Source organism: Xyrauchen texanus, chromosome 39 (genome assembly GCF_025860055.1).
Source record: "Xyrauchen texanus isolate HMW12.3.18 chromosome 39, RBS_HiC_50CHRs, whole genome shotgun sequence".
NCBI lineage: Eukaryota > Metazoa > Chordata > Actinopteri > Cypriniformes > Catostomidae > Xyrauchen > Xyrauchen texanus.
The window spans coordinates 34,442,389-34,466,345 of record NC_068314.1 but is presented as its reverse complement, the minus strand read 5'-3'; the positions used below and the strand labels follow the sequence as shown (position 1 = coordinate 34,466,345).

General features: G+C 40.1%; 1 protein-coding gene across 1 annotated transcript; it reads left to right on the top strand.

Annotated features, from left to right (window-relative positions):
* The first annotated feature begins 455 nt into the window (after positions 1–455).
* Positions 456–19,950, top strand: LOC127632943 (vascular endothelial growth factor D-like). Its single transcript, XM_052111787.1, has 7 exons — positions 456–1,141; positions 10,990–11,188; positions 13,798–13,988; positions 14,497–14,627; positions 15,894–16,000; positions 19,051–19,172; positions 19,437–19,950. The coding sequence occupies exons 1-6, from the start codon at positions 1,052–1,054 to the stop codon at positions 19,146–19,148; spliced, it is 816 nt and encodes a 271-aa protein (XP_051967747.1). The 5' UTR covers positions 456–1,051; the 3' UTR covers positions 19,149–19,172; positions 19,437–19,950.
* Positions 19,951–23,957: the final 4,007 nt, after the last annotated feature.

Below are 23,957 nucleotides of genomic sequence, written 5' to 3'. Positions count from 1 at the left end.
TATACCTTAACCCTTTAATGATAACTAATGATCAAAGTGTGGTCTTCTTGCCATTTACTTACGTATACTGTACCTTGCTTTGTCCAATATCTCAGTGTCAAGTTTTCTTTCCCATTAATTCCAACCCACACTTCAACACATAATTCATGCCCATTTTGCAAATATGATGACCATGCTGTTGAGAATCATCCGATGCCAATGACAATAGATTCCTTTGAAGCTTTTAAAGTAAAAGCATTCAGATCACCAGATAGATTTGTCAAGAGCGTGGGGTTCAGAGAACGGCACTCACAACCCATTACACTGCTTTAAAGCTTCCTCTAATTACCGTCTCGTATTACAAGCGCATTGTTGGGTCTGCCTGATAGTGACGCACACACACACATGGAGAAAGGGCATGTCGGCTTAGCTCCCCTCCTTTTCATCCAGCAACTTTGTTGCATTTTGGAGGGATATTAGCTGGATTCATTATCTCCTCCCTTAATCCCTCTATTCCCCTCCACACCCCTCCTCATCCTCCCCTCCTTCACTCCTTGCCCTCTGTAGCGATCTGGATCACATTTAAAACCACATTTCTGTGTGCGAGCCATTGAGCCTTGAAGTCAGCAGGCAGAAAGCGCAGTGACAGCGGAGCGGGACTGGAGCGTACAGGGACGGGACGGACATGCACGCACTCGCTGCCGGAGAAGACTGTATCTGAGCTTGTGGTGGATAGCACAGACACACAGTCACGCAATTGGATTTGTGGAAAACTGGGCCAAATCTACCCTGTCCAATACGGATGACAGCACCAAAGTGTTGTCCTTATCGATGTGTGTTTTTGAAGAAGAAAGCCCATTTGACTCTTTAAGGTAGCTGTGACAGGTCTCTTGTCAGTCTGCTGGGCATCCAACAGCCTGCATCTGTGTGTGGTCTCGTGAGAAACCTTTGGAGGGAGTTACTCAGTGATTTGTGAGTGTGTGTGTGTGTGTGTGTGAGAGTGTGTATACGCAGTACAGACTGGCCTCCCTCACTGCTCAATTGCCGGACAGTACCCTGGAGAGTAAGCAGGATGAAGACAAAGATATGTGCTGCACTTCACATGTCGCTACTCCTGTATGTCAGACTAATGCTGGCCGTGGACTCCTACAGACCTCAGAAAGTGAGTAGAATCCCTCAGCTAACATTAATATAGACATATACTGCTACCAAAATCCCATTTTGTGCAATAAAAATGCCTTATATTAAGTGTACTTTTCTTACCCCATTGGTTTACACTTAAATCTCACTGATAGCACACGTTCATCATCTGCAATACGTCTAAAAGACGTTTCCTCTCGGATGTCCACGAGACCATCAGCAGACGTCTTTGAGAAGTTTATGATTTAGAATGTTTGTAAATCTGATCTTTTTAAGATGTTTAGAAGATTTCCCTGATATCACAGGTACATCATCCAGACGTCTATGTGATGCGTTTTTACATCTGGAAGACATATTTTTGCATTGTTTGCTCATCTGCAATACGTCTATAAAGACGTTTACTCTCAGATGTCCTCGAGACCATCAGCAGATGTCTTTGAGACGTCACAAAATGGCTCTAAACACAACAAAAATATGTCATGTTCTTATGCCAATAAAAGTCATGAACACAATATGCTCACGTTTTTGTATACGGCACAGGGCTGGACTGGTAATCTGGCAAACCGGGCATTTTCCCAGTGGGCAAATGCACTTTGTGGCCGATCAGGGATGGACTGTCCATCAGGAGAACTGATCGGGCCTGTGCCCCCCCCCCAAAACATTTATTTTGGGCCAGTTGCCATGTAAAATCCCAGGCCGATTTTTCTTCCCAATCCAGCCCTGATATGGCATGTTCGTACATGTTGTGCATTGAAAATACTTAAAAGTTTCACAAAACCCCGCTCCGCTTTATGCTTGTCTGTCGCCGCCATCTTGGATATCATGTCAAATAGCACTTCTCGCTTGTCCTACTCCAAGTAGCATTCCAATCATTATTATCAAGTTGGAGGTTGGGAAACTCAGAGTTCCGGGAATGCACCATTACTGTAAAGTGTTTTGGATCGTTCTGATGAAATAAGATCTGTGGTAAACATTACTTTAAGGTACTTGGTCTTTTTGTTCTACAACATAAATTGCACATAGTCAACATCCAAACACGAATTTTGCAGCTACCGTGTTATGAGCATATTGCTAACATGTTGCTAAATAAGGACTACAACAGTATTCCACTTCATAAGGCATGCACACTTGACTTACTTGACATTCTTGTGGAGGTTTTAGTTCTTATTTAGCAACTTGGTAGCAACATACATTTTTTCAAAAACACGCCATCTTCAACATTAATGTTTTCGGTGTGACGGTGTAATTTATATTGTAGAACAAAACGTCCAAGTATCTTCAAGTAATTACCACAGACCTCATTTTACTCATAAATGTAAAAATCCCATTATAAAAACCCATAGGAAATTCCATAGGGAACCCAAGGCGAATTAGCCCAAAAATTTTGTTTTAAAGTTGAAATGTGTAATTTCTGTGACATTAGCTTCACAAAACGGAATTGCAAAAATAAACAGATCTTTCAAACGGATTTCAAATACATGCTCCATCTGTCATTGGTCGAAAAGTAGAAAATCTCGCCCCAAACTCACACCATTGGTTGAGACGACATTGCTTTGTGAAGATTAAGATGGAATCGGAAAAAGTATTTTAATGTTGAAAAGTTTACACACTTCATCTTTAAGATACTGTATAGTAGATCATTTCTGACAACTTACTAACTTATCTAAAGCTTTAAGTTTTAATTAATATAACGTGTTTATATTCATTTGTATACATACCAAAAATCCTTAGTTTAAAGTGCTGTTCAAGAGGATTTTAGTGTGTTCAAGTCATATCGGAATGATCGCATTTACGAGTTCAAGCACACATGATGTCCAACACAAAGTCGTAATTATGAGTGGGAAACTCCAAAGTTTCCAAGTTGTGGTGTGTCGATTTATCATGGTGGAATCAAGTTGCTATTGGTAATAATTTTGTTTTACTTGGAGATTTTGACTGTCCAGTTTAGCTTGTATGCATTTTTTGTTCTGTTAAGGAAAATAACGATGAAAATAAGACTAATTTATCTGGTGACAAGCATTTGCAACAAAACTACATTTCCCATCATTATATATGGCTGGACTAGTTTGATAAAATAGATAGATAAAGCATTAATTATATACCTAATGTGTAGCTTTGCTCTTCATTTTGTTGCATTGGTGCTTAAAAAGCTTCCTGCCTTCGCTAGAAAGTGAAAGCCGTGAAAAAAATATGAAATTGCAAAAAGAGTCCGTTCTTTCTGACTAAAATCACTTAAATGCACATCACATTGTATTTATGATTTCCGACCTCGTAAGTACGAACTTCCCAGGAGGACTTGAACGCTCTATAACATAATTTTACGTGGACTCACTAAACAGGGACCTGTTGCAAGCGGGACTGGACTGGCAATGTGGCATACCATTCCCGGTGGGCCGACGCACTTTGGGGCCGATCATGGGCGGACTGGCCAGCGGGAGAACTGAGCGGGCAGGTGGTGCTTCTGCGAAACGTGCCGAATGGGCCGCGATAAGCAAAAAAAAGCAGAACGGACCACAAGACGGTGCCGCGATATGCATACCCCCCCAACCAAAACAACTTTTGGGCCAGTTGCCATGTAAAATCCCATGCCAATTTCTCTTCCCAGTCCAGCCCTGGTTGCAAGCTCCACAGAGCCAGCTGGGCCTGCTGTGTCTTTCTTTTCATTTAATAGCAAATTCCTATTCCTGTCTCAAACAAGTCTGATGTGGCATTTGAATAAACTATATTTTTGATGGTAGATAGAAGGGGCTCTGCATCTGGATACACAACGGGGAACTCTATACGACTATTACTGAGATCTGTTTTCTGTATATGTGTGTGTTTGTATGCATTTCAATTCTGGATTATATAAGAAGGGTGATGGAGTTCCAAGTGGTGGCGCAACAGCATAATATATTATGTTGGCCAGATACGCTCCATAAAGAGGCTGTGTTAGCATATTTGCTTACGGCACATTGCCTGTGCTGCAAAAGAATATTTTCATAATCGGTATATTTGTCTTCATCAAGACGCATAATATATTATAACTTGTTTTTAAATAATATATCTTAAAATAAGAGTTTTTAAAAATGTTTACCCCATTGGCGAATAGCTTTTTTCTCCTGTTTTAAGCATAAATCTCACTAAAACAACGGGGTAATATGCATTTTTTTGGAAAACAAGTCTTACTATGTTATCGTAATCAAGTAAATAATTGTAGGGCTGTTTAGATATTTCAAATACTGATTGAGAAAATTACTTTGTTGCAGTGTGGTACTGTGCAACCTGAGGCGTTTTCAGGTCTTTTAAGACTCTTTTCACACCCCCGTCTCATTTATTCCTTTTCTCTCTGTGTGTGGAACTCCCTCTCATTGTTAGAGGCCTCCACCTCATTAACTTTGTAGAAAGAAAATTCACAGTTTGCACTCATGTCTTTCTTTCTTTCTTTCTTTTGAACCACTTAACCCCTCCTTCTCTCGCCATTTCTGTTTGTTGTTGCATTGTCTATGTGGATAAGTGGAAGCAGACTGCTCCACCCTAACATACTGAAGGGATCAGAGGAGATCATGTCAGTACTCAAAAGCAGGATGTGAGCTTTCACTGGTGATGACTTCCATATCGTGTGCCATTACTCTCCATCCCAGCCTTGGCTGTTCTACTTTCCGTCCGCATTGTGGCTTTTCTGCTTATAAAAGCATGAGTGGGAGACCTATTTTTCGTTTTCTTTTGCCCTCTTTGTGGGACACATTCGGTGTGTAGTAAACATTCAAAACCAAGCCAGTGTTGTCCCTGAAATAGTGTGATTTCTCGATAATCGCATGTGCCAATGTCTCTGCGCTGCATTGTCAGGGAAATCAACATGATAAAATGTGGTAAACGGAACTCAGAGTACTTTAATGTTGGGTGTCCCAATAGAGCGCAACAATGCCACTTTTTTCAGCCATCTTGGTTCAGGAAGTACTTGTCCCATTCGTTTTTTCCATAAGGATTTCATAAAATCATTCATAAAGGAGTTCTAAACCATGAAACCAAACCAACCAGCTCAAATGTAGGGATGCACCACATATTGGCGGGCAATATATTATTTGCTGATAACAGGGGAAATCGAAATATCATGTACATATATATCGTGCCGGTAATGGAATTACCATTACCAGAGACTCGGGCAGTCTCAAGCGACTGTGAGCTTGGCATACACAGCATGTCTTGAGTGAGTGATATAGCCAAGCTCATCTCTGCACCTTGTTACATTGTGTAAAGCAGCTCAATGGAAAGGAGGAGGCGAGAACCAGCTTGACAATATAAATAATAGTTTAATAAAAAATAAACGAAAAACACAGAGCAGCTGCCTGTAATTCACTCTCTCTCTTGAACCGTCATCACCGGCCACCTTTATCCCTCGCGTGCCCCCATTAGACTGATTGGGGACCGAGCGTGTTGTTCCAGCCCGGCCCCGCCCTCCTCCGCTCTACACTCCTCCCGGCGTTACCTCTGGCCGAGGAGCCCCCATGATGTACACCCCTGCTGGTGATGTGTCGAAATCTTACTGCTGCCAGATTCCGACTCCCCTGTATCTGATTGGCCCTTATCCCTAAATCCCAACCCTACACCCACCCAAACCCTAAGATTATTGGTCCCTACCTCTAAAGCACATTCCTACATCTAACCCAACCCTAAGATTATTGGTCCCTACCCCTAAAGCCCATTCCTACACCTAACCCAACCCTAAGATTATTGGTCCCTACCCCTAAAGCCCATTCCTACACCTAACCCAACCCTAAGATTATTGGTCCCTACCCCTAAAGCCCATTCCTACACCTAACCCAACCCTAAGATTATTGGTCCCTACCCCTAATGCCCATTCCTACACCTAACCCAACCCTAAGATTATTGGTCCCTACCCGTAAAGCCCATTCGTACACCTAACCCAACCCTAAGATTATTGGTCCCTACCTGTAAAGCCCATTCGTACACCTAACCCAACCCTAAGATTATTGGTCCCTACCCCTAAAGCCCAATTCCTACACCTAACCCAACCCTAAGATTATTGGTCCCTACCCCTAAAGCCCATTCCTACACCTAACCCAACCCTAAGATTATTGGTCCCTTCCCCTAATGCACATTCCTACACCTAACCCAACCCAAAGATTATTGGTCCCTACCCCTAAAGCCCATTCCTACACCTAACCCAACCCTAAGATTATTGGTCCCTACCCCTAAAGCCCATTCCTACACCTAACCCAACCCTAAGATTATTGGTCCCTACCCCTAAAGCCCATTCCTACACCTAAGCCAACCCTAAGATTATTGGTCCCTACCCCTAAAGCCCATTCCTACACCTAAGCCAACCCTAAGATTATTGGTCCCTACCCCTAAAGCCCATTCGTACACCTAACCCAACCCTAAGATTATTGGTCCCTACCCCTAAAACCCATTCCTACACCTAACCCAACCCTAAGATTTTTGGTCCCTACCCCTAAAGCCCATTCCTACACCTAACCCAACCCTAATATTATTGGTCCCTACCCCTAAAGCCCATTCCTACACCTAAAACAACCCTAAGATTATTGGTCCCTACCCCTAAAGCCCATTCCTACACCTAACACAACCCAAAGATTATTGGTCCCTACCCCTAAAGCCCATTCCTACACCTAACCCAACCCTAAGATTATTGGTCCCTACCCCTAAAGCCCATTCCTACACCTAACCCAACCCTAAGATTATTGGTCCCTACCCCTAAAGCCCATTCCTACACCTAAGCCAACCCTAAGATTATTGGTCCCTACCCCTAAAGCCCATTCCTACACCTAAGCCAACCCTAAGATTATTGGTCCCTACCCCTAAAGCCCATTCCTACACCTAACCCAACCCTAAGATTATTGGTCCCTACCCCTAAAGCCCATTCCTACACCTAACCCAACCCTAAGGTTTTTGGTCCCTACCCCTAAAGCCCATTCCTACACCTAACCCAACCCTAATATTATTGGTCCCTACCCCTAAAGCCCATTCCTACACCTAAAACAACCCTAAGATTATTGGTCCCTACCCCTAAAGCCCATTCCTACACCTAACACAACCCTAAGATTATTGGTCCCTACCCCTAAAGCCCATTCCTACACCTAACCCAACCCTAAGATTATTGGTCCCTACCCCTAAAGCCCATTCCTACACCTAACCCAACCCTAAGATTATTGGTCCCTACCCCTAAAGCCCATTCCTACACCTAACCCAACCCTAAGATTATTGGTCCCTACCCCTAAAGCCCATTCCTACACCTAACACAACCCTAAAATTATTGGTCCCTACCCCTAAAGCCCATTCCTACACCTAACCCAACCCTAAGATTTTTGGTCCCTACCCCTAAAGCCCATTCCTACACCTAACCCAACCCTAATATTATTGGTCCCTACCCCTAAAGCCCATTCCTACACCTAAAACAACCCTAAGATTATTGGTCCCTACCCCTAAAGCCCATTCCTACACCTAACACAACCCTAAGATTATTGGTCCCTACCCCTAAAGCCCATTCCTACACCTAACACAACCCTAAGAGTTTTGGTCCCTACCCCTAAAGCCCATTCCTACACCTAACACAACCCTAAGATTTTTGGTCACTACCCCTAAAGCCCATTTCTACACCTAAACCTAAATAAAAGGATACTAGGGAGTCAAAGTTCAGCACTATGTCGGCACTAATAATACACCATGTATACAGAGATTATGGTTTGGTTTGTTGTTTAATATTTGTTACATGCAGTTTATCGCCTCATTTTGGATTAATGCATCACAGTTGTTTGAATTTCATTATTCTCTCGCTGTGAGCGAGCTTTCAGGATTACCGTAAACACCTATATAAATGGGCACCATTATTTATGCAAGTGCATTGTAATTTATTTATCATTTAAATCAGTATACATCTGTAATATAGGCACATTTATGTCGATTGAGCTTAACTTAAAAAAAAAAATAAAAAAAAAAAACATTTAATCTATTTGTTCTGTTAGTACCTGAGATATACGTGGACATCTCGTCTGGATGAAAATGGCTTGAACTAAAACAATTCAATAAAGCATACAGTACATAATAAAACAAGATGCAACAACTCCAACTTAGGAATCTGTTGACTAATGGGAATTTCAATGGATCTAGCTCTCCAGTTCTATTCTCATGTGGTACTGATTGTGAGGTAGGCTTTGAGATTTGTTTGTGTATGTGGAATCAAACCCCACCTGCGTTTGATCTACTCAATAACTTCTTTCCCCTTGTTCTTCTGTTTTAACAAGGGGTAAAACGGCTCACCGATGGCTTTGTAAAGGTTATGTTGCAGCTGTCATCAGGCACTTAGCAGTTATTCAATCAATGTTTTGCAAAACAGCCATGATCTTCTGTTCATATTGGTGGCAGGCGTCCCAAACTCCAATCCCTGGGATCTGTGTGTGTCTTCACTGAGCTTCTAAACAGGTGGTCCATACTGAGCTAATAGACCGTATGTTCCAGTTGTTTAATGTGGGCCTCTGCCAGAGGGTGTTCCGTGTGTTTGGCTACACAAGCTGGTTTGAGCACAAGAGAACACTTCTTGAACTTTATGGTCTAACATCAAATCACAACACTAACCCTAAAGTGCATTATCTAACAAGCTCTACACGTTCTACAAAGCCCAGAGTTCATAGTCGAAAAAATGTTTGTATGATTGTCCAGTCAGCAGAAAGTTAGAACTTCTTCAGATGATTCAAGAGTTTGTTCAGTCTTTATGTATAGTTGTGCAGACATGTTCATTTTCAAAAGATCTTTTCAGCATGGCGTCAAGTATGTTGCATTTGTTAGGAACACTCTGTGGATTATAATGAGGTTGTTAAACTAAGGATCTGTGCAGGGCCTGATGCAGCTCTGCCTCTGGCATATAAATCATGACGGAACTACTAGGGGAACAGCTGCATGTTTTCCCTGGTGGTAGTACTGATTCATTACGCAGATACAAGAAGAGCCAATATTAATGATTAATACTGCCCTCTTCTGGAAAGAAAGAAAATAATCAAGATTCAAATGTTATAGGTATGAAGTATAAAAAACATACACATACATACATACATACATACATATATATATAGAAAATTGCACATATACATATAATACACAGAATTTACTATGTTTTTAATTGCACCATGATATTCGTGGTGAAAGCGTAGCAATAATATAAAATAATAAATACATGGTTAGTTTTAATGTAACAACACCATGGTTAATCTGTAATAAATAAATAAAATAAAAAAAGTTACATGGTTACTGAAGGTTTACTATAGTGAAACCATAGTTAATTTTCATAAGAGCATGTTTTTTTTATGTATGCGTTTTTTAAATTATACTTGTAGCACATATGAACCATAGGGTTACTATAATAAAACTTGTGGCCATGTTTTTTTAAAAAAAAAAATTTTTTTTATTCATAATATTTTATTACCATCCTTTTAGTTTTCCTGTAATAATAATAATAATAATAATAATAATAATAATTCCTTACATTTATATAGTGCTTTTCTAGGCACTCAAAGTGCTTTACATAGTATAGTGTGAATCTCATCAACCACCATCAGTGTGCAGCAACCACCTGGATGATGCGACGGCAGCCATAGTGCACCAGAACACCCACCACACACTAGCTATTGGCGGAAAGGAGATGGTAGAGTGATGTAGCCAATTCAGGGATGGAGATTATTAGGAGGCCATGATAGATAGTGGCCAATGGGGGAATTTGGCTAGGACACCAGGGTTACACCCCTACTCTTTACAAGAAGTGCCCTGGGATTTTTAATGACTACAGAGAGTCAGGACCTCAGTTTAACGTCCCATCCGAAAGACGGTGCTTTTGTTTTGTTTTTTTACAGTATAGTGTCCCATCACTACACTGGGGCATTAGGACCCACACAAACCATAGGGTGAGCACCACCTGCTGGCCTCCCTAATACCACTTCCAGCAGCAACCTTGGTTTTCCCCAGGAGGTCTCCCATCCCTCCTTTGCATAGTAAAGTTTTAACTTGCATCTGTGGATGCAGCGGTGAGTGGTGTTGAGTAACAAAGGTTTACTAAAGTAATCCCAAACCCATGTTCATGATATCCATCACAGATAAATGATGTTTTTCAAGATCATGCACAGAGTTTTGACCAGATTCCTTGAATCTTTTAACTATATTGTGCACTGTAGATGGTGAAATACCCAAAATCCTTCCAATTTGTCTTTGGGGAACATCGTTCTCAAAGTGCTGGATTAATTGCTGAAGCATCTGTTGGCAAATTGATAAGTCTCGAATGTTCCTTGCTCTTGAGGGACTCGGCTGTTTTTGGAGACTCCTTATATACTATGACACGATTGCCTCACCTGTTCAACATCTCCTGTTTCACATTACCATGTTATTTCAACTCGACAAATTGTTATTAGTCTTATATTGCCAGTCTCAACTTTTTTGGAGCGTATTGCAATCATCTGAACTGAAAGTACTGCACATTTTCAAAAACAATGAAATTCACAAGGTAAAACTTCATATAATGTTTAGTTGTAGTGCTTTCAGTATAGAAAAGGGTAAATATAATATACAAATCACTCCTTTTTTTTTTATTAGCATTTTTCACACTGTCCCAACTTTTTCGTAATTGGGTTTGTAAAACCATGGCTAATTTTACGTAAGTGAAGGATAAAACTATTTCAAGGGAACCCAAAACGATTGCAAGGTAATGTAAAACTGTTACACAAAAATATTTCACATAATAAATTCCCTCACTGCCCTCTAGGGGCTTTACAGGCCTCAGACTTTCGTATCTAACTTTTTACTAAAACATCATCTCCAATGTCACAATCGCTTAATACATTTCACATTTATCATTGTATTTCTCCACAGGAGATAAATCAGGAGAAGTGGGAGCGAGATCTGAGGGAAGCTGCGAGTCTGGATGAGCTTCTTATGTTGACCGAATACCCCGACTGGAAGCTGTGGCGATGCAGACTGAAGCTGAAGCACTTTAATTATGCCACTCAGCCTGAGAACCGCCGGTTGACTCGCTACGCAGCAACCTCATTCAGCCTGGAGATGCTGAAAGGTTGAGACACACGCAGATGAATTTACATTGTCTGTCTCTGTCCCTTTCCCTGTCCACAATCTGGAAAATTTTTGAAAAAACACTATTTTATATAACTGAGTCGAAATATAGTAATAAACAGCAGCAATTACTGTAACTAAATATTTAGCCTCAAAAAAGAATGCAAAGTCCCTTTAAGGCTGCGGAGGGGCTCAAGTGAATCATTTATGTCAACAAGTTAATTTACATGAACCCTTCCGAATGGATTGACTCGAATTGGAGTTCTCAATGCTAAATAGAAGTAAATCGTATATTTTAACTGGTTCATTTTGTACATGAACTATCTGAAAGAACCAGTTCGCTTAAATTTCAACTTCCCAGCGCTACATATAAGAGAGAGATAGAGAATGGTTTTAGGTGTACAATGTGATAAGGATGGCATTTTGTGAAGCTACAGCGCTAATTGTTTAAAAATGTGGCTTTTTATTGAAAGAGATACCGAAAAATGTAGCGACCAGTGTTGTGACAATTTCTGACTTCCTAGTATGGTTATATTTAAGGGTGAATGTAGGTGTGGCCTTTTGGGATAGAGACCAATCAGGTAGTGGGGTGTAAGAAACTAGTGGGGAGTCAGATTTCGGCACAACACCGGTAAGTTTGTAGTGTTGCTAATTCATGGGTCTTTTCCACTGCACAGTACTGCTTGACTCAACTCGACTCTGCTCGCTTTTTTGTTGTTTTCCACTATGGATGGTACCTGGTACCTGATACTTTTTTTAGTACCACATCGGTCAAGGTTCTAAGCAAGCAGAGCCGATACTAAATGTGACGTCAAAATCCTGCAGATCACTGATTGGTCAGGGAGAATCGTCACTACCAGTGTCACTGGATTTCCGACACGTGACATCAACCCGCTAGTTTTAAAGTTAGCAACAGCAATAAAAGTATAATTTGTTCACGCAAATTTAGAATTGTGAAAAAAGAAATGGCTGTGCGCAAAACCACGCCGTGGTCAATAAACAAGGTGCAGATGGTCCACTCGTTAGCGATGAGCGAACGATGAGAGTGTCTCAGCTGTTGGCCGCACACAGCTACCACCGGACCTACCAACAGTGTAGGGAAAAGTTAACAAACTTAAGTTGCTACAGAACTATCAAGGAAGTGGAAGTGGTTCGACCAAATGGACGCTCTCTAAACCGGCGAGCAATGGGAGGGAGAGAGCCCTGGACTGGCGTTGATCCACGATGGAGGATGATACGTTTTGTTACGTTAACTCGATAATCTGCTTGAAAGCTTCACTTTATTTAGTTGACCAGCTACTGGAAGCTTCTAAAACAACAAATCACCATGCAACAACTGCTTTATGCTGCACAATGAGCTAGTAGCTAACAGCTAGCAGTCGTGTTATTGTTTATTGTTTTATGTTGCATTTAAGATGATGTCACGGTAGTAGAGGCGCCGCATCTATGACGATGAGACTATAATCCCACCCACGTTGCGATGTCACTAAACTGCAGTGGAAATGCAAGCTTAGAAAAGTAAAGCGAGTCGAGTTGAGGCGAGTCAAACCGTAACGTGCAGTGGAAAAGAGCCATAATTTAGTTAATTTCAATAGCATGCCTTCAGGTCTGATTTGAACCTCAATGAGAAGCCATACTTATTTCTATATTATACAAGTAAGCATTCACTAAAAACAAAATACCATGGCATGGTATTCTTTGAACCTTGGAGAATCAAGTTCAAATAAAATAAACAGTAATCATTCAGTAGCATACTGTATATCACAGTACCACATTATTTTCATCAGATTTAAGGGTTACATTTCTTGATATTAACATCCTTTTAGACATTTTAATGTGTTTTTAATACTTGAGTATTTCCATATGGTTATTAGAATCAACAACATCTCAATTATCAACACAAATCTTTAAAGGGATAGTTCTCCCAAAAATGTAAATTCTCTCATCATTTACTCATGCATCCCAGATGTGTATGACTTTCTTCTGCAGAACACAAATTAAGATTTGTAGAAGAATATCTCAGCTCTGTAGGTCCATAAAATGCAATAAAATGTTGACCAGAATTTTTAATCTCACAAGGATCACATACAATCACATTTAATCCTTGTCTTCGGAAGTTATCTAATCATCTCCCTCAATGTACATCATGCCATTGCAGTATGTAGGCACGATCATGATTTCAAGCTTGATTACACTTCCTAGTACTTAACTCATGTGCAGAGTGCTAGATGGCACTAGGAAGTATAATTGAGATTGAAATTAGGGTCACCAAGGAGACTGAAGTGAAAAATAAGTTATATTTTGGGCTGTTCTCACCTAAAACTGTTTGGATCGCTTCAGAAGACATGGATTAAACCACTGGAGTTGTATTTATTACTTTTATGCTACCTTTATGTGCTTTTTTGGAGCTTAAAATGTATCTTATAAAAATCTTCATTTGTGTTCTGCAGAAGAAAAAAAAAAGTCATACACATCTGGTAGAGAATTTTCATTTTTGGTTGAAATATTAATTTTTAGCCTCTAGGCCACACCTAATCATATCTAATGCCATTTTGTGTGTGTGTGTGTGTGTGTGTGTGTGTGTGTGTGTGTGTGTGTTTTCTCCCCCAGACATTGATGAGGAATGGCAGAAGACACAGTGTATGCCCAGAGAGACGTGTGTAGATGTGGCCAAAGAGCTGGGCACAAATACAGCCGTGTTCTTCAAGCCGCCGTGCGTCTCTGTGTTCAGGTGTGGCGGCTGCTGCAACAAAGAGGGTGTTACCTGCCGTAACACGAGTATGGCTTATGTCAATAAAACTGTGAGCACTACTCATTGCATTGTGTGGGTATTATGTAAACAAATCATTGTTTTGGCAAAACTGGATAAAACAAATATCCAATGCAGTTTGTACTTGTAATTACTTGCTCATTTAAAGCTGAAGTGTGCGATTTCACTGCCTCTAGTGGCACCAAACGGAACTGCAAAAGTTATTATTCTTTTCAAACAGGTTTCCCAAACACTCCCCTCATCTGATATTGGTCAAACAAACAGATAGTCCCACCCTAAACTCACCCCCATTGGTTGAGCCAATGTTGCTGTGTCAGGCTGGTCGATATTTAAAATTTTACACTTATCAGGGAAATCAACCCATGTGTATTTTTTAAATAAAAAACCCAACACACTTTACCTTTAAATAGAAATGATATGCAGATAATTCAATATATTGACAATTTGATTTTAAGCTTACCCAATATACAATCTAGGACAGAATCGTATTTTAACATGTTTCTGTGTACATACTGTTCCATTTGACTTTTTCCCTACAGATTTTGAGTGTTACCACTTATAAATCTGGACCAGAGCCAGTGCTGGTGAAAGTAGCCAATCACACGGAGTGTGTGTGCCAGGAACACGCGATGATCCGCAGACATGCTCGTGAGAGGCACAAGAAGAACGGGTCAGTTTCAGACTCATGTGAAAATGGGGTGCAGCCTTGATAAGAAATATTAGTTCACAATCAAACCAAAGAGCGTAACATTCAATTTAAAGGGGTAGTTCACCCCAAAATGAAAACTCTGTCATCATTTACTCACCCTCGTGTTTTCGTTCTTTCTTCAATGCAACACAAATAAAGAAATTCAAAAGAATTGGATCAGCACTGGTCGCTTTGTTCCATGCAATTACAATGAACAGACTTTCAAGCAGATAGGATGTAAAATCACCATAAATGGAGTAGAATCCTTTATTTTGGTCACACATTATACACACAGTTTTTTGCATATATACAGTTTGATACATTCATTTTTCACATATCCCAGCTTAGCTGGGGTCAGAGTGCAGGGTCAGCCATGATACAGTGCACCTGGGGCAGATAGGGTTGAGGGCCTTGCTCAAGGGCCCAACAGTGGCATCTTGGTGGTGCTGGGGCTTAAACCTCCGACCTTCTGGTCAGTAACCCAGAGCCTCAACCACTGAGCCACCACAAGATAGAGGTAAGAGGTAACATTTTTTGAGTCATTTCAATTAGATGTTTTCAATGAATCAGTTGATCCAGTTCACAATAATTTGTCAACAAATCGGACTGTTCAGGTGTTTGAGTTAAAATCATTGAATAAAACATGAAATATCGGTCTGTTCCTCACACTAAGCTATCTTATGGCTTCTGAAGACTTGAAATATAGCAGATGAGTTGCATGGACCACTTTTATGATACGTTAATCATCATTTATGATACTTCTAGCGCATAATTTTTGAAGCTTGAAAGCTTCGGTCCTTATTTATTGTAAATGCAAAATTTCTCCTTTTGTGTTCCACGGAAGAAAGACATACAGATTTAGCACAACATGAGAGTAAATAATGACATCATTTCCATTTTTGAGTGTCTATTTCTTTAATGCCTAATGTTTCTCCAGTTATTAATTTGAGAAAATACCAGTTGTCAAATAAATAGTTGAATAAAGTGACAAATGAGGCAATCCGCCATCCCTGCATGCACTTACATCGAGTGCTATGCAATACTGAAACATCAAACCCCTTTGAAATGTTCAGCCCAACACTTGTTATTCCAGTGCCACGCTGTGTTATTCTTTGTTGATGGGAGTGTGTTGCTCTTTGAGAAATTACAGATTGTGCTTTGCTGAGCGGCAGCCATATGTAGGAGTGTGCGTGTGTGTCTATTTGGCACAAATAATATATCTGTTTGTACGTGTATTTGTGTATGCAGTTGCTCTCCTACACGTAAGGCAGAAGATATCAGGAGGCTGTGTAACAGAGGTTTAATATGGGACTGGATGGCGGGACAATGCGTGGCGTACCCCTCCAGTAAACAAGGTCAGTGACAACTTTGGCTCCAGCTCTTCGTGTTCTGACCTCATGCACAAATGTTTAAATAACTTTCATTAAGAAATCATTCACAGACATTATATAATGCTTTAGGAATTGTTAACCCAAAAATGAAAATCCTTATCTTTGACTTACCCTCGTGCCATTCCAGATGCGTATGACTTTCTTTCTTCTGCTGAACACAAATGAAGGTATTCAGGATAACATCTCAGCTCTGTTGGTCCATACAATGCAAGGTAACAGGGTCCAAAATTTTGAATCGGGAAAAAGCATATAAAGGCAGCATAAAAGTAATCCATATGACTCCAGTAGTTAAATCCATGTCTTCAGAAGTGATATGATAGGTGTGGGTGAGAAACAGATCAATATTCAAGTCTATTGTTACTATGAATGCCCAGTAGTTGGAGATATGCACGAAGAATGTGAATCACCAAAAACAAAAGAAGAATGCTTAGGAGAGAAGAGAGCTTAGGAGGGCTGGTGAACATGGAGATTTATAGTAAAAAATGACTTTAAAATATTGATCTATTTCTCACCCTCACATATCAAATTGCTTCTGAAGACGTGGATGTAACCACTGGATTACTTTTATGCTGCCTTTATGTGCTTTTTGGAGCTTCAGAGTTCTGGCCACCATTCACTTGCACTGTAAGGACCAACAGAGCTGATATATTCTTCTAAAAATCTTAATTTGTGTTCTGCAGAAGAAATAAAGTCATGCACATCTGGAATGGCATGAGGGCGAGTAAATGATGAGAGAATTCTCAGATTAATAGTTATTGTACAAATATATTAAAATAGTTAGAAATATGATATAATGTGCTTGTTAATGTTTACTAATACATTTCAATAAAATTATAATCTGTTAAGCATTATATTGTACATAATTATGTGGTACCTTTATGGAAATTTGACTTTGATCTACTGTAACATTTGTAAGTATTTTAATTTACATTAATGATCTTTTAAGCATTATGTAATGTTGTTTAAATTAATTAGTTAACATTAACAAGTGCATAACCTCATACATGAATTTACATTAACTAATGATCTGTTAAGTATTATATTGTGTTTGCTGATGACTTATTAAAGAAAGTTAATATAAAGTGTTTACATCACTTTTTATCTACAAAAGTCTGAGAACACATTGAAAATCTCATCTGGGATTTAAAACCTAAATTAAACCTGGAAATAAACAGAAACTACAAAAGAAACTTCTTTGTAAAACAAAGAAACAATGCAAAATGAAAAATAAATATATTAATATTCAATAATATTAGTTAATGCATTAGGTATCATAAACAAACAATGGACACTATATACTGTATGCACACACACACACACACACACACACACACACACACACACACACAAAACTAATTTAACCACTCCACAGATTTAATATTAGCTAATTATAGTTTTGTCAAGTCGTTTAGGACATCTACTTTGTGCATGACACAAGTAATTTTTCCAACAATTGTTTACAGACCGATTGTTTCACTTTTAATTGACTATATCACAATTCCAGTGGGTCAGAATTTACATACACTAAGTTAACTGTGCCTTTAAGCATCATGGAAAATTCCAGAAAATTATGTCCAGCCTTTTGACAATTAGCTTCTGATTGGAGGTGCCCCTGTGGATGTATTTTAAGGCCTACCTTTAAACTCAGTGCCTCTTTGCTTGACATCATGGGAAATAAAAACAAAATCAGCCAAGACCTCCGAAAAAATATTTGTACCTCCACAAGTCTGGTTCATCCTTGGGAGTAATTTCGAAATGCCTGAAAGTGCCATGTTCATCTGTACAAACAATAGTACACAAGTATAAACACCATGAGACCATGCAGCCATCGCACCGCTCAGGAAGGAGATGCATTCTGTCTCCTAGAGATGAACGTAGTTTGGTACGAAAAGTGCAAATCAGTCCAATAACAACAGCAAAAGACCTTTTGAAGATGCTGGAGGAAACAGGTAGACAAGTATCTATATCCACAGTAAAACAAGTCCTATATCGACATAGCCTGAAATGCTGCTCAGCAAGGAAGAAGCCACTGCTCCAAAACCGCCATTAAAAAGCCAGACTACAGTTTGCAAGTGCGCATGAGGACAAAGATCTTATTTTTTTGAGAAGTGTCCTCTGGTCTAATGACACAAAAATCGAACGGTTTGGCCATAATGACCATCGGTATGTTTGGAGGAAAAAGGGCGAGGCTTGCAAGCTGAAGATCACCATCCCAACCGTTAAGCATGAGGGTGGCTGCATCATGTTGTGTTTTGTTACAGTTCACAAAATAGATGGCATCATGAGGATGGAAAATGTGGGTATAATGAAGCAACATCTCAAGACATCAGCCAGGAAGTTAAAGCTCGGTCACAAATGGGTCTTCCAAATGGATAATGACCCCAAGCATACCTCCAAAGTTGTGGCAAAATGGCTTAAGGACAACAAAGTTAAGGTATTGGAGTGGCATCACAAAGCTCTGACCTCAATCTGATAGAAAATGTAGGCAGAACTGAAAAAGCATGTGCGAGCAAAGAGGCCAACAGACCTGACTCAGTTACACCAGTTCTGTCTGGAGGAATGGGCCAAAATTCCAGCAACTTATTGTGAGAAGCTTGTGGAAGGCTATCCAGAACTTTTGACCCAAGTTAAACAATTTAAAGGCAATGCTACCAAATGCATGTACAATTCTGACACACTGGGAATGTGATGAAAGAAAAAAAAGCTGAAATAAATCGGAGTTTAAATGGATTTGGCTTCTGACTTCAACTGATACATGTATGTAATCAAATTTAATGTTATTTAGATAAGATCAAATTTCTCTATGGAATCGTCTCAAATCATGTTGGTTAAAATGATCATGAGGTTTCATTTAAATTGTTCTGCCTACAAAATCAAGAATTTTCAATAGTGGTCTCTAGTCTAGTTCTTCCACAATAGTCTAATAAGGCACACATAGAACACACATCAACATGATTTATTTTCATGATTTGCACATTTACTGCATCTACAATAACCTGATTTGTTCTTACCAGAGCCAGCGTCCACCAGCAATGCAGAAGACTGTGAGATTGACGTAGAGCGATGTGAATGTATTCCTAAAGTACGGACACACAGATTACACCATACGTGACACAATTCAACAAACCTTCTCAAGGTAGAACGCTTTTCAAAATAAACCAGAAATTTCACCTATTATGTGTTAAAACTGATATGTTCAGAGAAAATCACAGTGCTTGAATTCCAGCTTGTGTGCCAGCGGTTCTGAACGTCTCCAGCCATGTTTAGTGAAGTAAAATAATGTAGTGAAGCACGGCTTGTTATTCAGCTTCACGACAAATATCAAACCATTAAAGCATGTCTGAGGTATTTCTCGCCATTACTCAGCAATGACACTCCGCTATCACTCATTCTTTCACAGCTGCAAGAGAGAAAACACGTCAACACCCTGACAATCTGCAAGTGCTGAATGCATAGACTGCAATAAAACCATCTAATTTATTTTTCTCTCTATTTATATCAAATTTAAAAACAATTATTAACACATCTCATCAGTAACACAGCAGCGATAGCTTTTCAAATATAAAAACAACGCTGCTCTACAAGTCTGAACACAATGTAAATATGATATGTGTTGTAAATGCCTCCTTTGCACTGAACACAACATATGTTTCACCCTTAAGAATGTCTGTGGGATTTCTTAAATACACGTACATGTATTGTAAATTATATCGAAGTATAAATTATAGGGATTTAAAATGTGTCATAGCCTGCATTTTTCCCCGGCCTCAGTAGATTGGTGAAATGCTCCAAGGTATGAATATCCAGAAGCTTCTTTTTATACTGATGTGTCCAACATTGTCTTTGAGTTCAACATTGAGCATGATGCCAACAATAATAAAGTATGTATTACAGATAAATGCTGACCAAATAAAAATGGCTAATTTAATAAACAGGCCTATCATTGTGATATTTGATGCAAACAGGACCGTATTACCACTTTGTGTTGGGTTTGAGGACTTAAAATAACGTTTCATAGAGTCCTTGGCATACAGATTGTTTCAAGGACTCGTCATAATTTCGGTTTGCACCCACACTAACACAGAATGATACAGGAAATCACTTCCTGGATAAGAACAAGGCCGTCCAAGTCCACTTACAAATTGCTATAAAACTTACTATTGCCAAATCCAAATCCAATTTGAATGCTTTCACTGTGCTTTCAAACACTTCAGTTTGATTATGGTCCATCCTGATATCAATATTAATTCAACGGTAATTATGGATCTTTTCTTGATTAAGTGGATAGGGGAGACTGATATAATTATTATTAAATAATATTAAATGTTATTATTATTATTTTAACATTATTAAAATATATTTATTAAGACATATTTATTATGTTTGTGAATAATTAAATATATATTTTTTTCAATGATAGGTTTGACTAACAATGAACAATACTTTCACAGCAGTGGCTTATTAAGTATACTAATACTTTTTAACATTTAAAGTTGTATAAATTAACATTAGTTAATTCATTATGAATGAACTTGCTTGTTATCCAAGTTTAATAAATGCTAAAATATATTGTTCATAGTTAGTTCATGATACCTAATGCATTTACTAAAATTAACCAATACAACATTGTGGCAGGGCGGAGGGCGGGGCCGGGTCGTGATCCTACACACCCAGTCCCGTATTAGGCTAATTAAGCCTCTGTGAGGGACAAAGGTCGACTGCAGAGGATCGTGCGGGAGAGAGAGATTGTTTACGGACATGTCCATTGTGTGTGTTTATGTTGTCTTTTAAGTTTATCATTAAACTATTATTTATATCGCAGCGGTCTCGAATCCTCCTTTCCATTGATCACTTTACACTGGTGCCGGAAGCCCGGGAAGGAGGAGGGATACACGGTTGTACAGTTCTCGCTATTACTGTCCACCCCAACGGAGCAGCCGCGGCCATCTGCCGGGGGACGAGGAGCCCAGCCGCTTGAAAGAGGACAATGACCGCCGACCGCGAGGGGAGAAGGGTCTCCTAACCGAACGCCTGGAGCGGTCAGGGCCGCTGCCAGGGGCGCAGGAGTCGCCTACCGGCCGCTGAAACACGGCAGGGTTTAAGACCGCCAACCACAAGCGGGGAGGGGCTCACTGGCGACCGCCTGGAGCGGGAGAACCGCTGCCAGGGCGAGGGAGACCACTTCTGTTCCCCGTGAACGCGGCGGGGCGTTCCGTCCGCCAGGGGCTGGAGGACTGCCTCTGATCCGCCCGGAGAGGCACGGCTGTCGTTCGATAGAGGGTGGAGGAGTGGCCGAGGAACAAGCTGCGGCGTATCGGAGAACTGGCGAGTTTTTTTTGTTTTTTTTTCATCTCTCTCTCTCTCTCTCTCTCTCTCTCTCTCTCTCTCTCTCTCTCTCACTGTCGCTCTGCATTGGCCTTTTCCCTCTTTTAAATTTTACAGTGTTTTTTGGGGGGTACTACACTGTTACTGTTACTACACTGTTACTGTCCCCTCCCTCGTCCAGGTAGATGGGGATGACCTGCCGGCAGACTAGACTTAAAGCATGCCCTCCCCAGGGAAAGAGGGGGGGGGGGTGTACGTCAGGCCGGGGGCTCCCCAGCCTGAGAGAACGAGGGAGGAATGTGGCAGAGCGGAGGGCGGGGCCGGGTCGTGATCCTACACACCCGGACCCGTATTAGGCTAATTATGCCTCCGTGAGGGATAAAAGTCGACTGCAGAGGATCGTGCGGGAGAGAGAGATCGTTTACGGACATGTCCGTCATGTGTGCATTTATGTTGTCTTTTTCGTTTATCATTAAACCATTATTTATATTGTCAAGCCGGTTCTCGCCTCCTCCTTTCCATTGATCCCTTTACAAACATTATTAAAATGATCTATTTATACTTGATCAAATGCATAAGACGCATTACTTTTGTCAGGTTGATTTATTCAGATTAAATACAATTTTAAACATGAATAAAACCAGGAGCAAATTTTTTTGGTTACCTAAAACATTTTTTACAGTTTATCAGGTTAGAAAAGTAATAAGGGAAGTAATCTTTTAAAACTTGTAATTTCAATCCTACCTGCTGACCATTCATCTGCACGTAAGACTATAATGTTTTCTTCAACATTCATGCATTTTGTCGAGTACAGATCTAAGGCTTAATCAAGTCATGTGTTTTTGTTTGAGGTCATTTTCTGTCCCACAAACAAAACCGTTATAAAAACTATTCTGATATAAATTCCTTATTGACGTAATCCTTTGTGTAGCAGTATTCCCGTGATTGTAAGGGAGTAATTATCTCAGACAAATAGAGCAATTGTGTACACTTCCTCAGGTATGGTTTCCATAGAAACAATTCCATTCACTTGTAACATCAGATACTCATGGCATTACTACAAGATCTAAGCAACTTGGTGACAAACATTAATGAATCATTAATTAGGATACACCTTTAGTAAAAGCTTCATGATTCATGTTTTGATAATAATAGCTACCAGTAGTACTGAAGCAGATGTCCACGCAGATTCCAATTAAACTAAATAACATCCATGAGTTTGACTCACACATACAGTATGTGTTACATATCAAAGCACATAGTAGAGAGCGGTCTGTTTGCCCAAGTTTCCCCTCACTCCAGTACTTTATGTTAGAACAAAATACAACCCCAATTTTGGGATAGTATGAAAAATGCTAATAAAAACAAAAAGGTAGTGATTTGTAAATTATATTCACCCTTTGCTGTATTGAAAGCACTACAACTACACAATATATGATGTTCTATTGTGTGAACTTCATTGTTTTTTGAAAATGTACAGAAATTTCAAATCAGATTAATGCAACACGCTCCAAGAAAGTTGAGACAGTCGAGTGTTTTCCACTGTGAAACATCACCCTTTCTTCTAATAACACTTATTATGAATTTCGGCACTGAATACACAAGTTTAAGTTTAGAAAGTTCATCCATTATGCAGGTCTTCAGCTGCACAATTGTACGGGGTCTTCGTTGCCGTATGGTGCGTTTCATAATGCGCCACACATTCTCAAATGGAGATGGTCAGGACTGCAGGCAGGCCAATCCAGCACCCGCACTCTCTGCTTATTCGGCCAGTATGTGGTTTGAAGTTGTCCTGCTGAAAATTCTGTGACGTCCCCTGGATCTGTCTGGATTAATGGTGATCTCACAGATAGGCGAGTTACCCATGCCCCATACAGACACTGGCTTTTGGACCTGATGTTTATAACAGCTCGGATGGTCCTTTTCCTCTTTGGCCCAGAGAAAACGACTCTGTGTTTCTCAAAAACTATATGAAATGTGAACTTGCTGGACCAAAAAACACAGTTCCACTGTTTCACTTTCCATCTAAGATGAGACTAAGCCCAGAGAAGTCGGCAGAGCTTCTGGACAGTGTTGATGTACGGCTTCTCCTTTACAGAGTAAAGTCTTTACTTGCATCTGTGGATGTAGCGGCGAGTGGTGATGAGTAATAAACGTTTACTAAAGTAATCCCAAGCCCATGTTCATGATATCCATCACAGATGAATGATGTTTTTTAAGAGAGTGACGTCTGAGGGATCAGAGATGATGCGCATTCAGGAGTGGTTTTCGTCTTGCTCTTTACACACCGAGATTTGACCAGATTCCTTGAATCTTTTAACTATATTGTGCACTGTAGAGGGTGAAATGCCCCAAATCCTTGGGCCAGTTGGTCAGGGGTTCAAGCCCCAACACCACCAAGACACCACTGTTGGGCCCTTGAGCAAGGCCCTTGAACCTATCTGCTCCAGGGGCACCGTATCATGGCTGACCCTGCACTCTGACCCCAGCTTAGCTGGGATATGTGAAAAATAAATAATTTCACCTTGTATATGCAGAAATGTATGTATAGCGTGTGACAATTGATCAATTTATTTGTATATTATTACATTTACTA

Coding starts and splice junctions, on each gene's coding strand:
- LOC127632943 (XM_052111787.1), top strand. CDS start 1,052: ATGAAGACAAAGATATGTGCTGCACTTCACATGTCGCTACTCCTGTAT. Junction 11,189..13,797: donor CAGCCTGGAGATGCTGAAAG/GTTGAGACACAC, acceptor TTTCTCCCCCAG/ACATTGATGAGGAATGGCAG. Junction 13,989..14,496: donor TGGCTTATGTCAATAAAACT/GTGAGCACTACT, acceptor TTTTCCCTACAG/ATTTTGAGTGTTACCACTTA.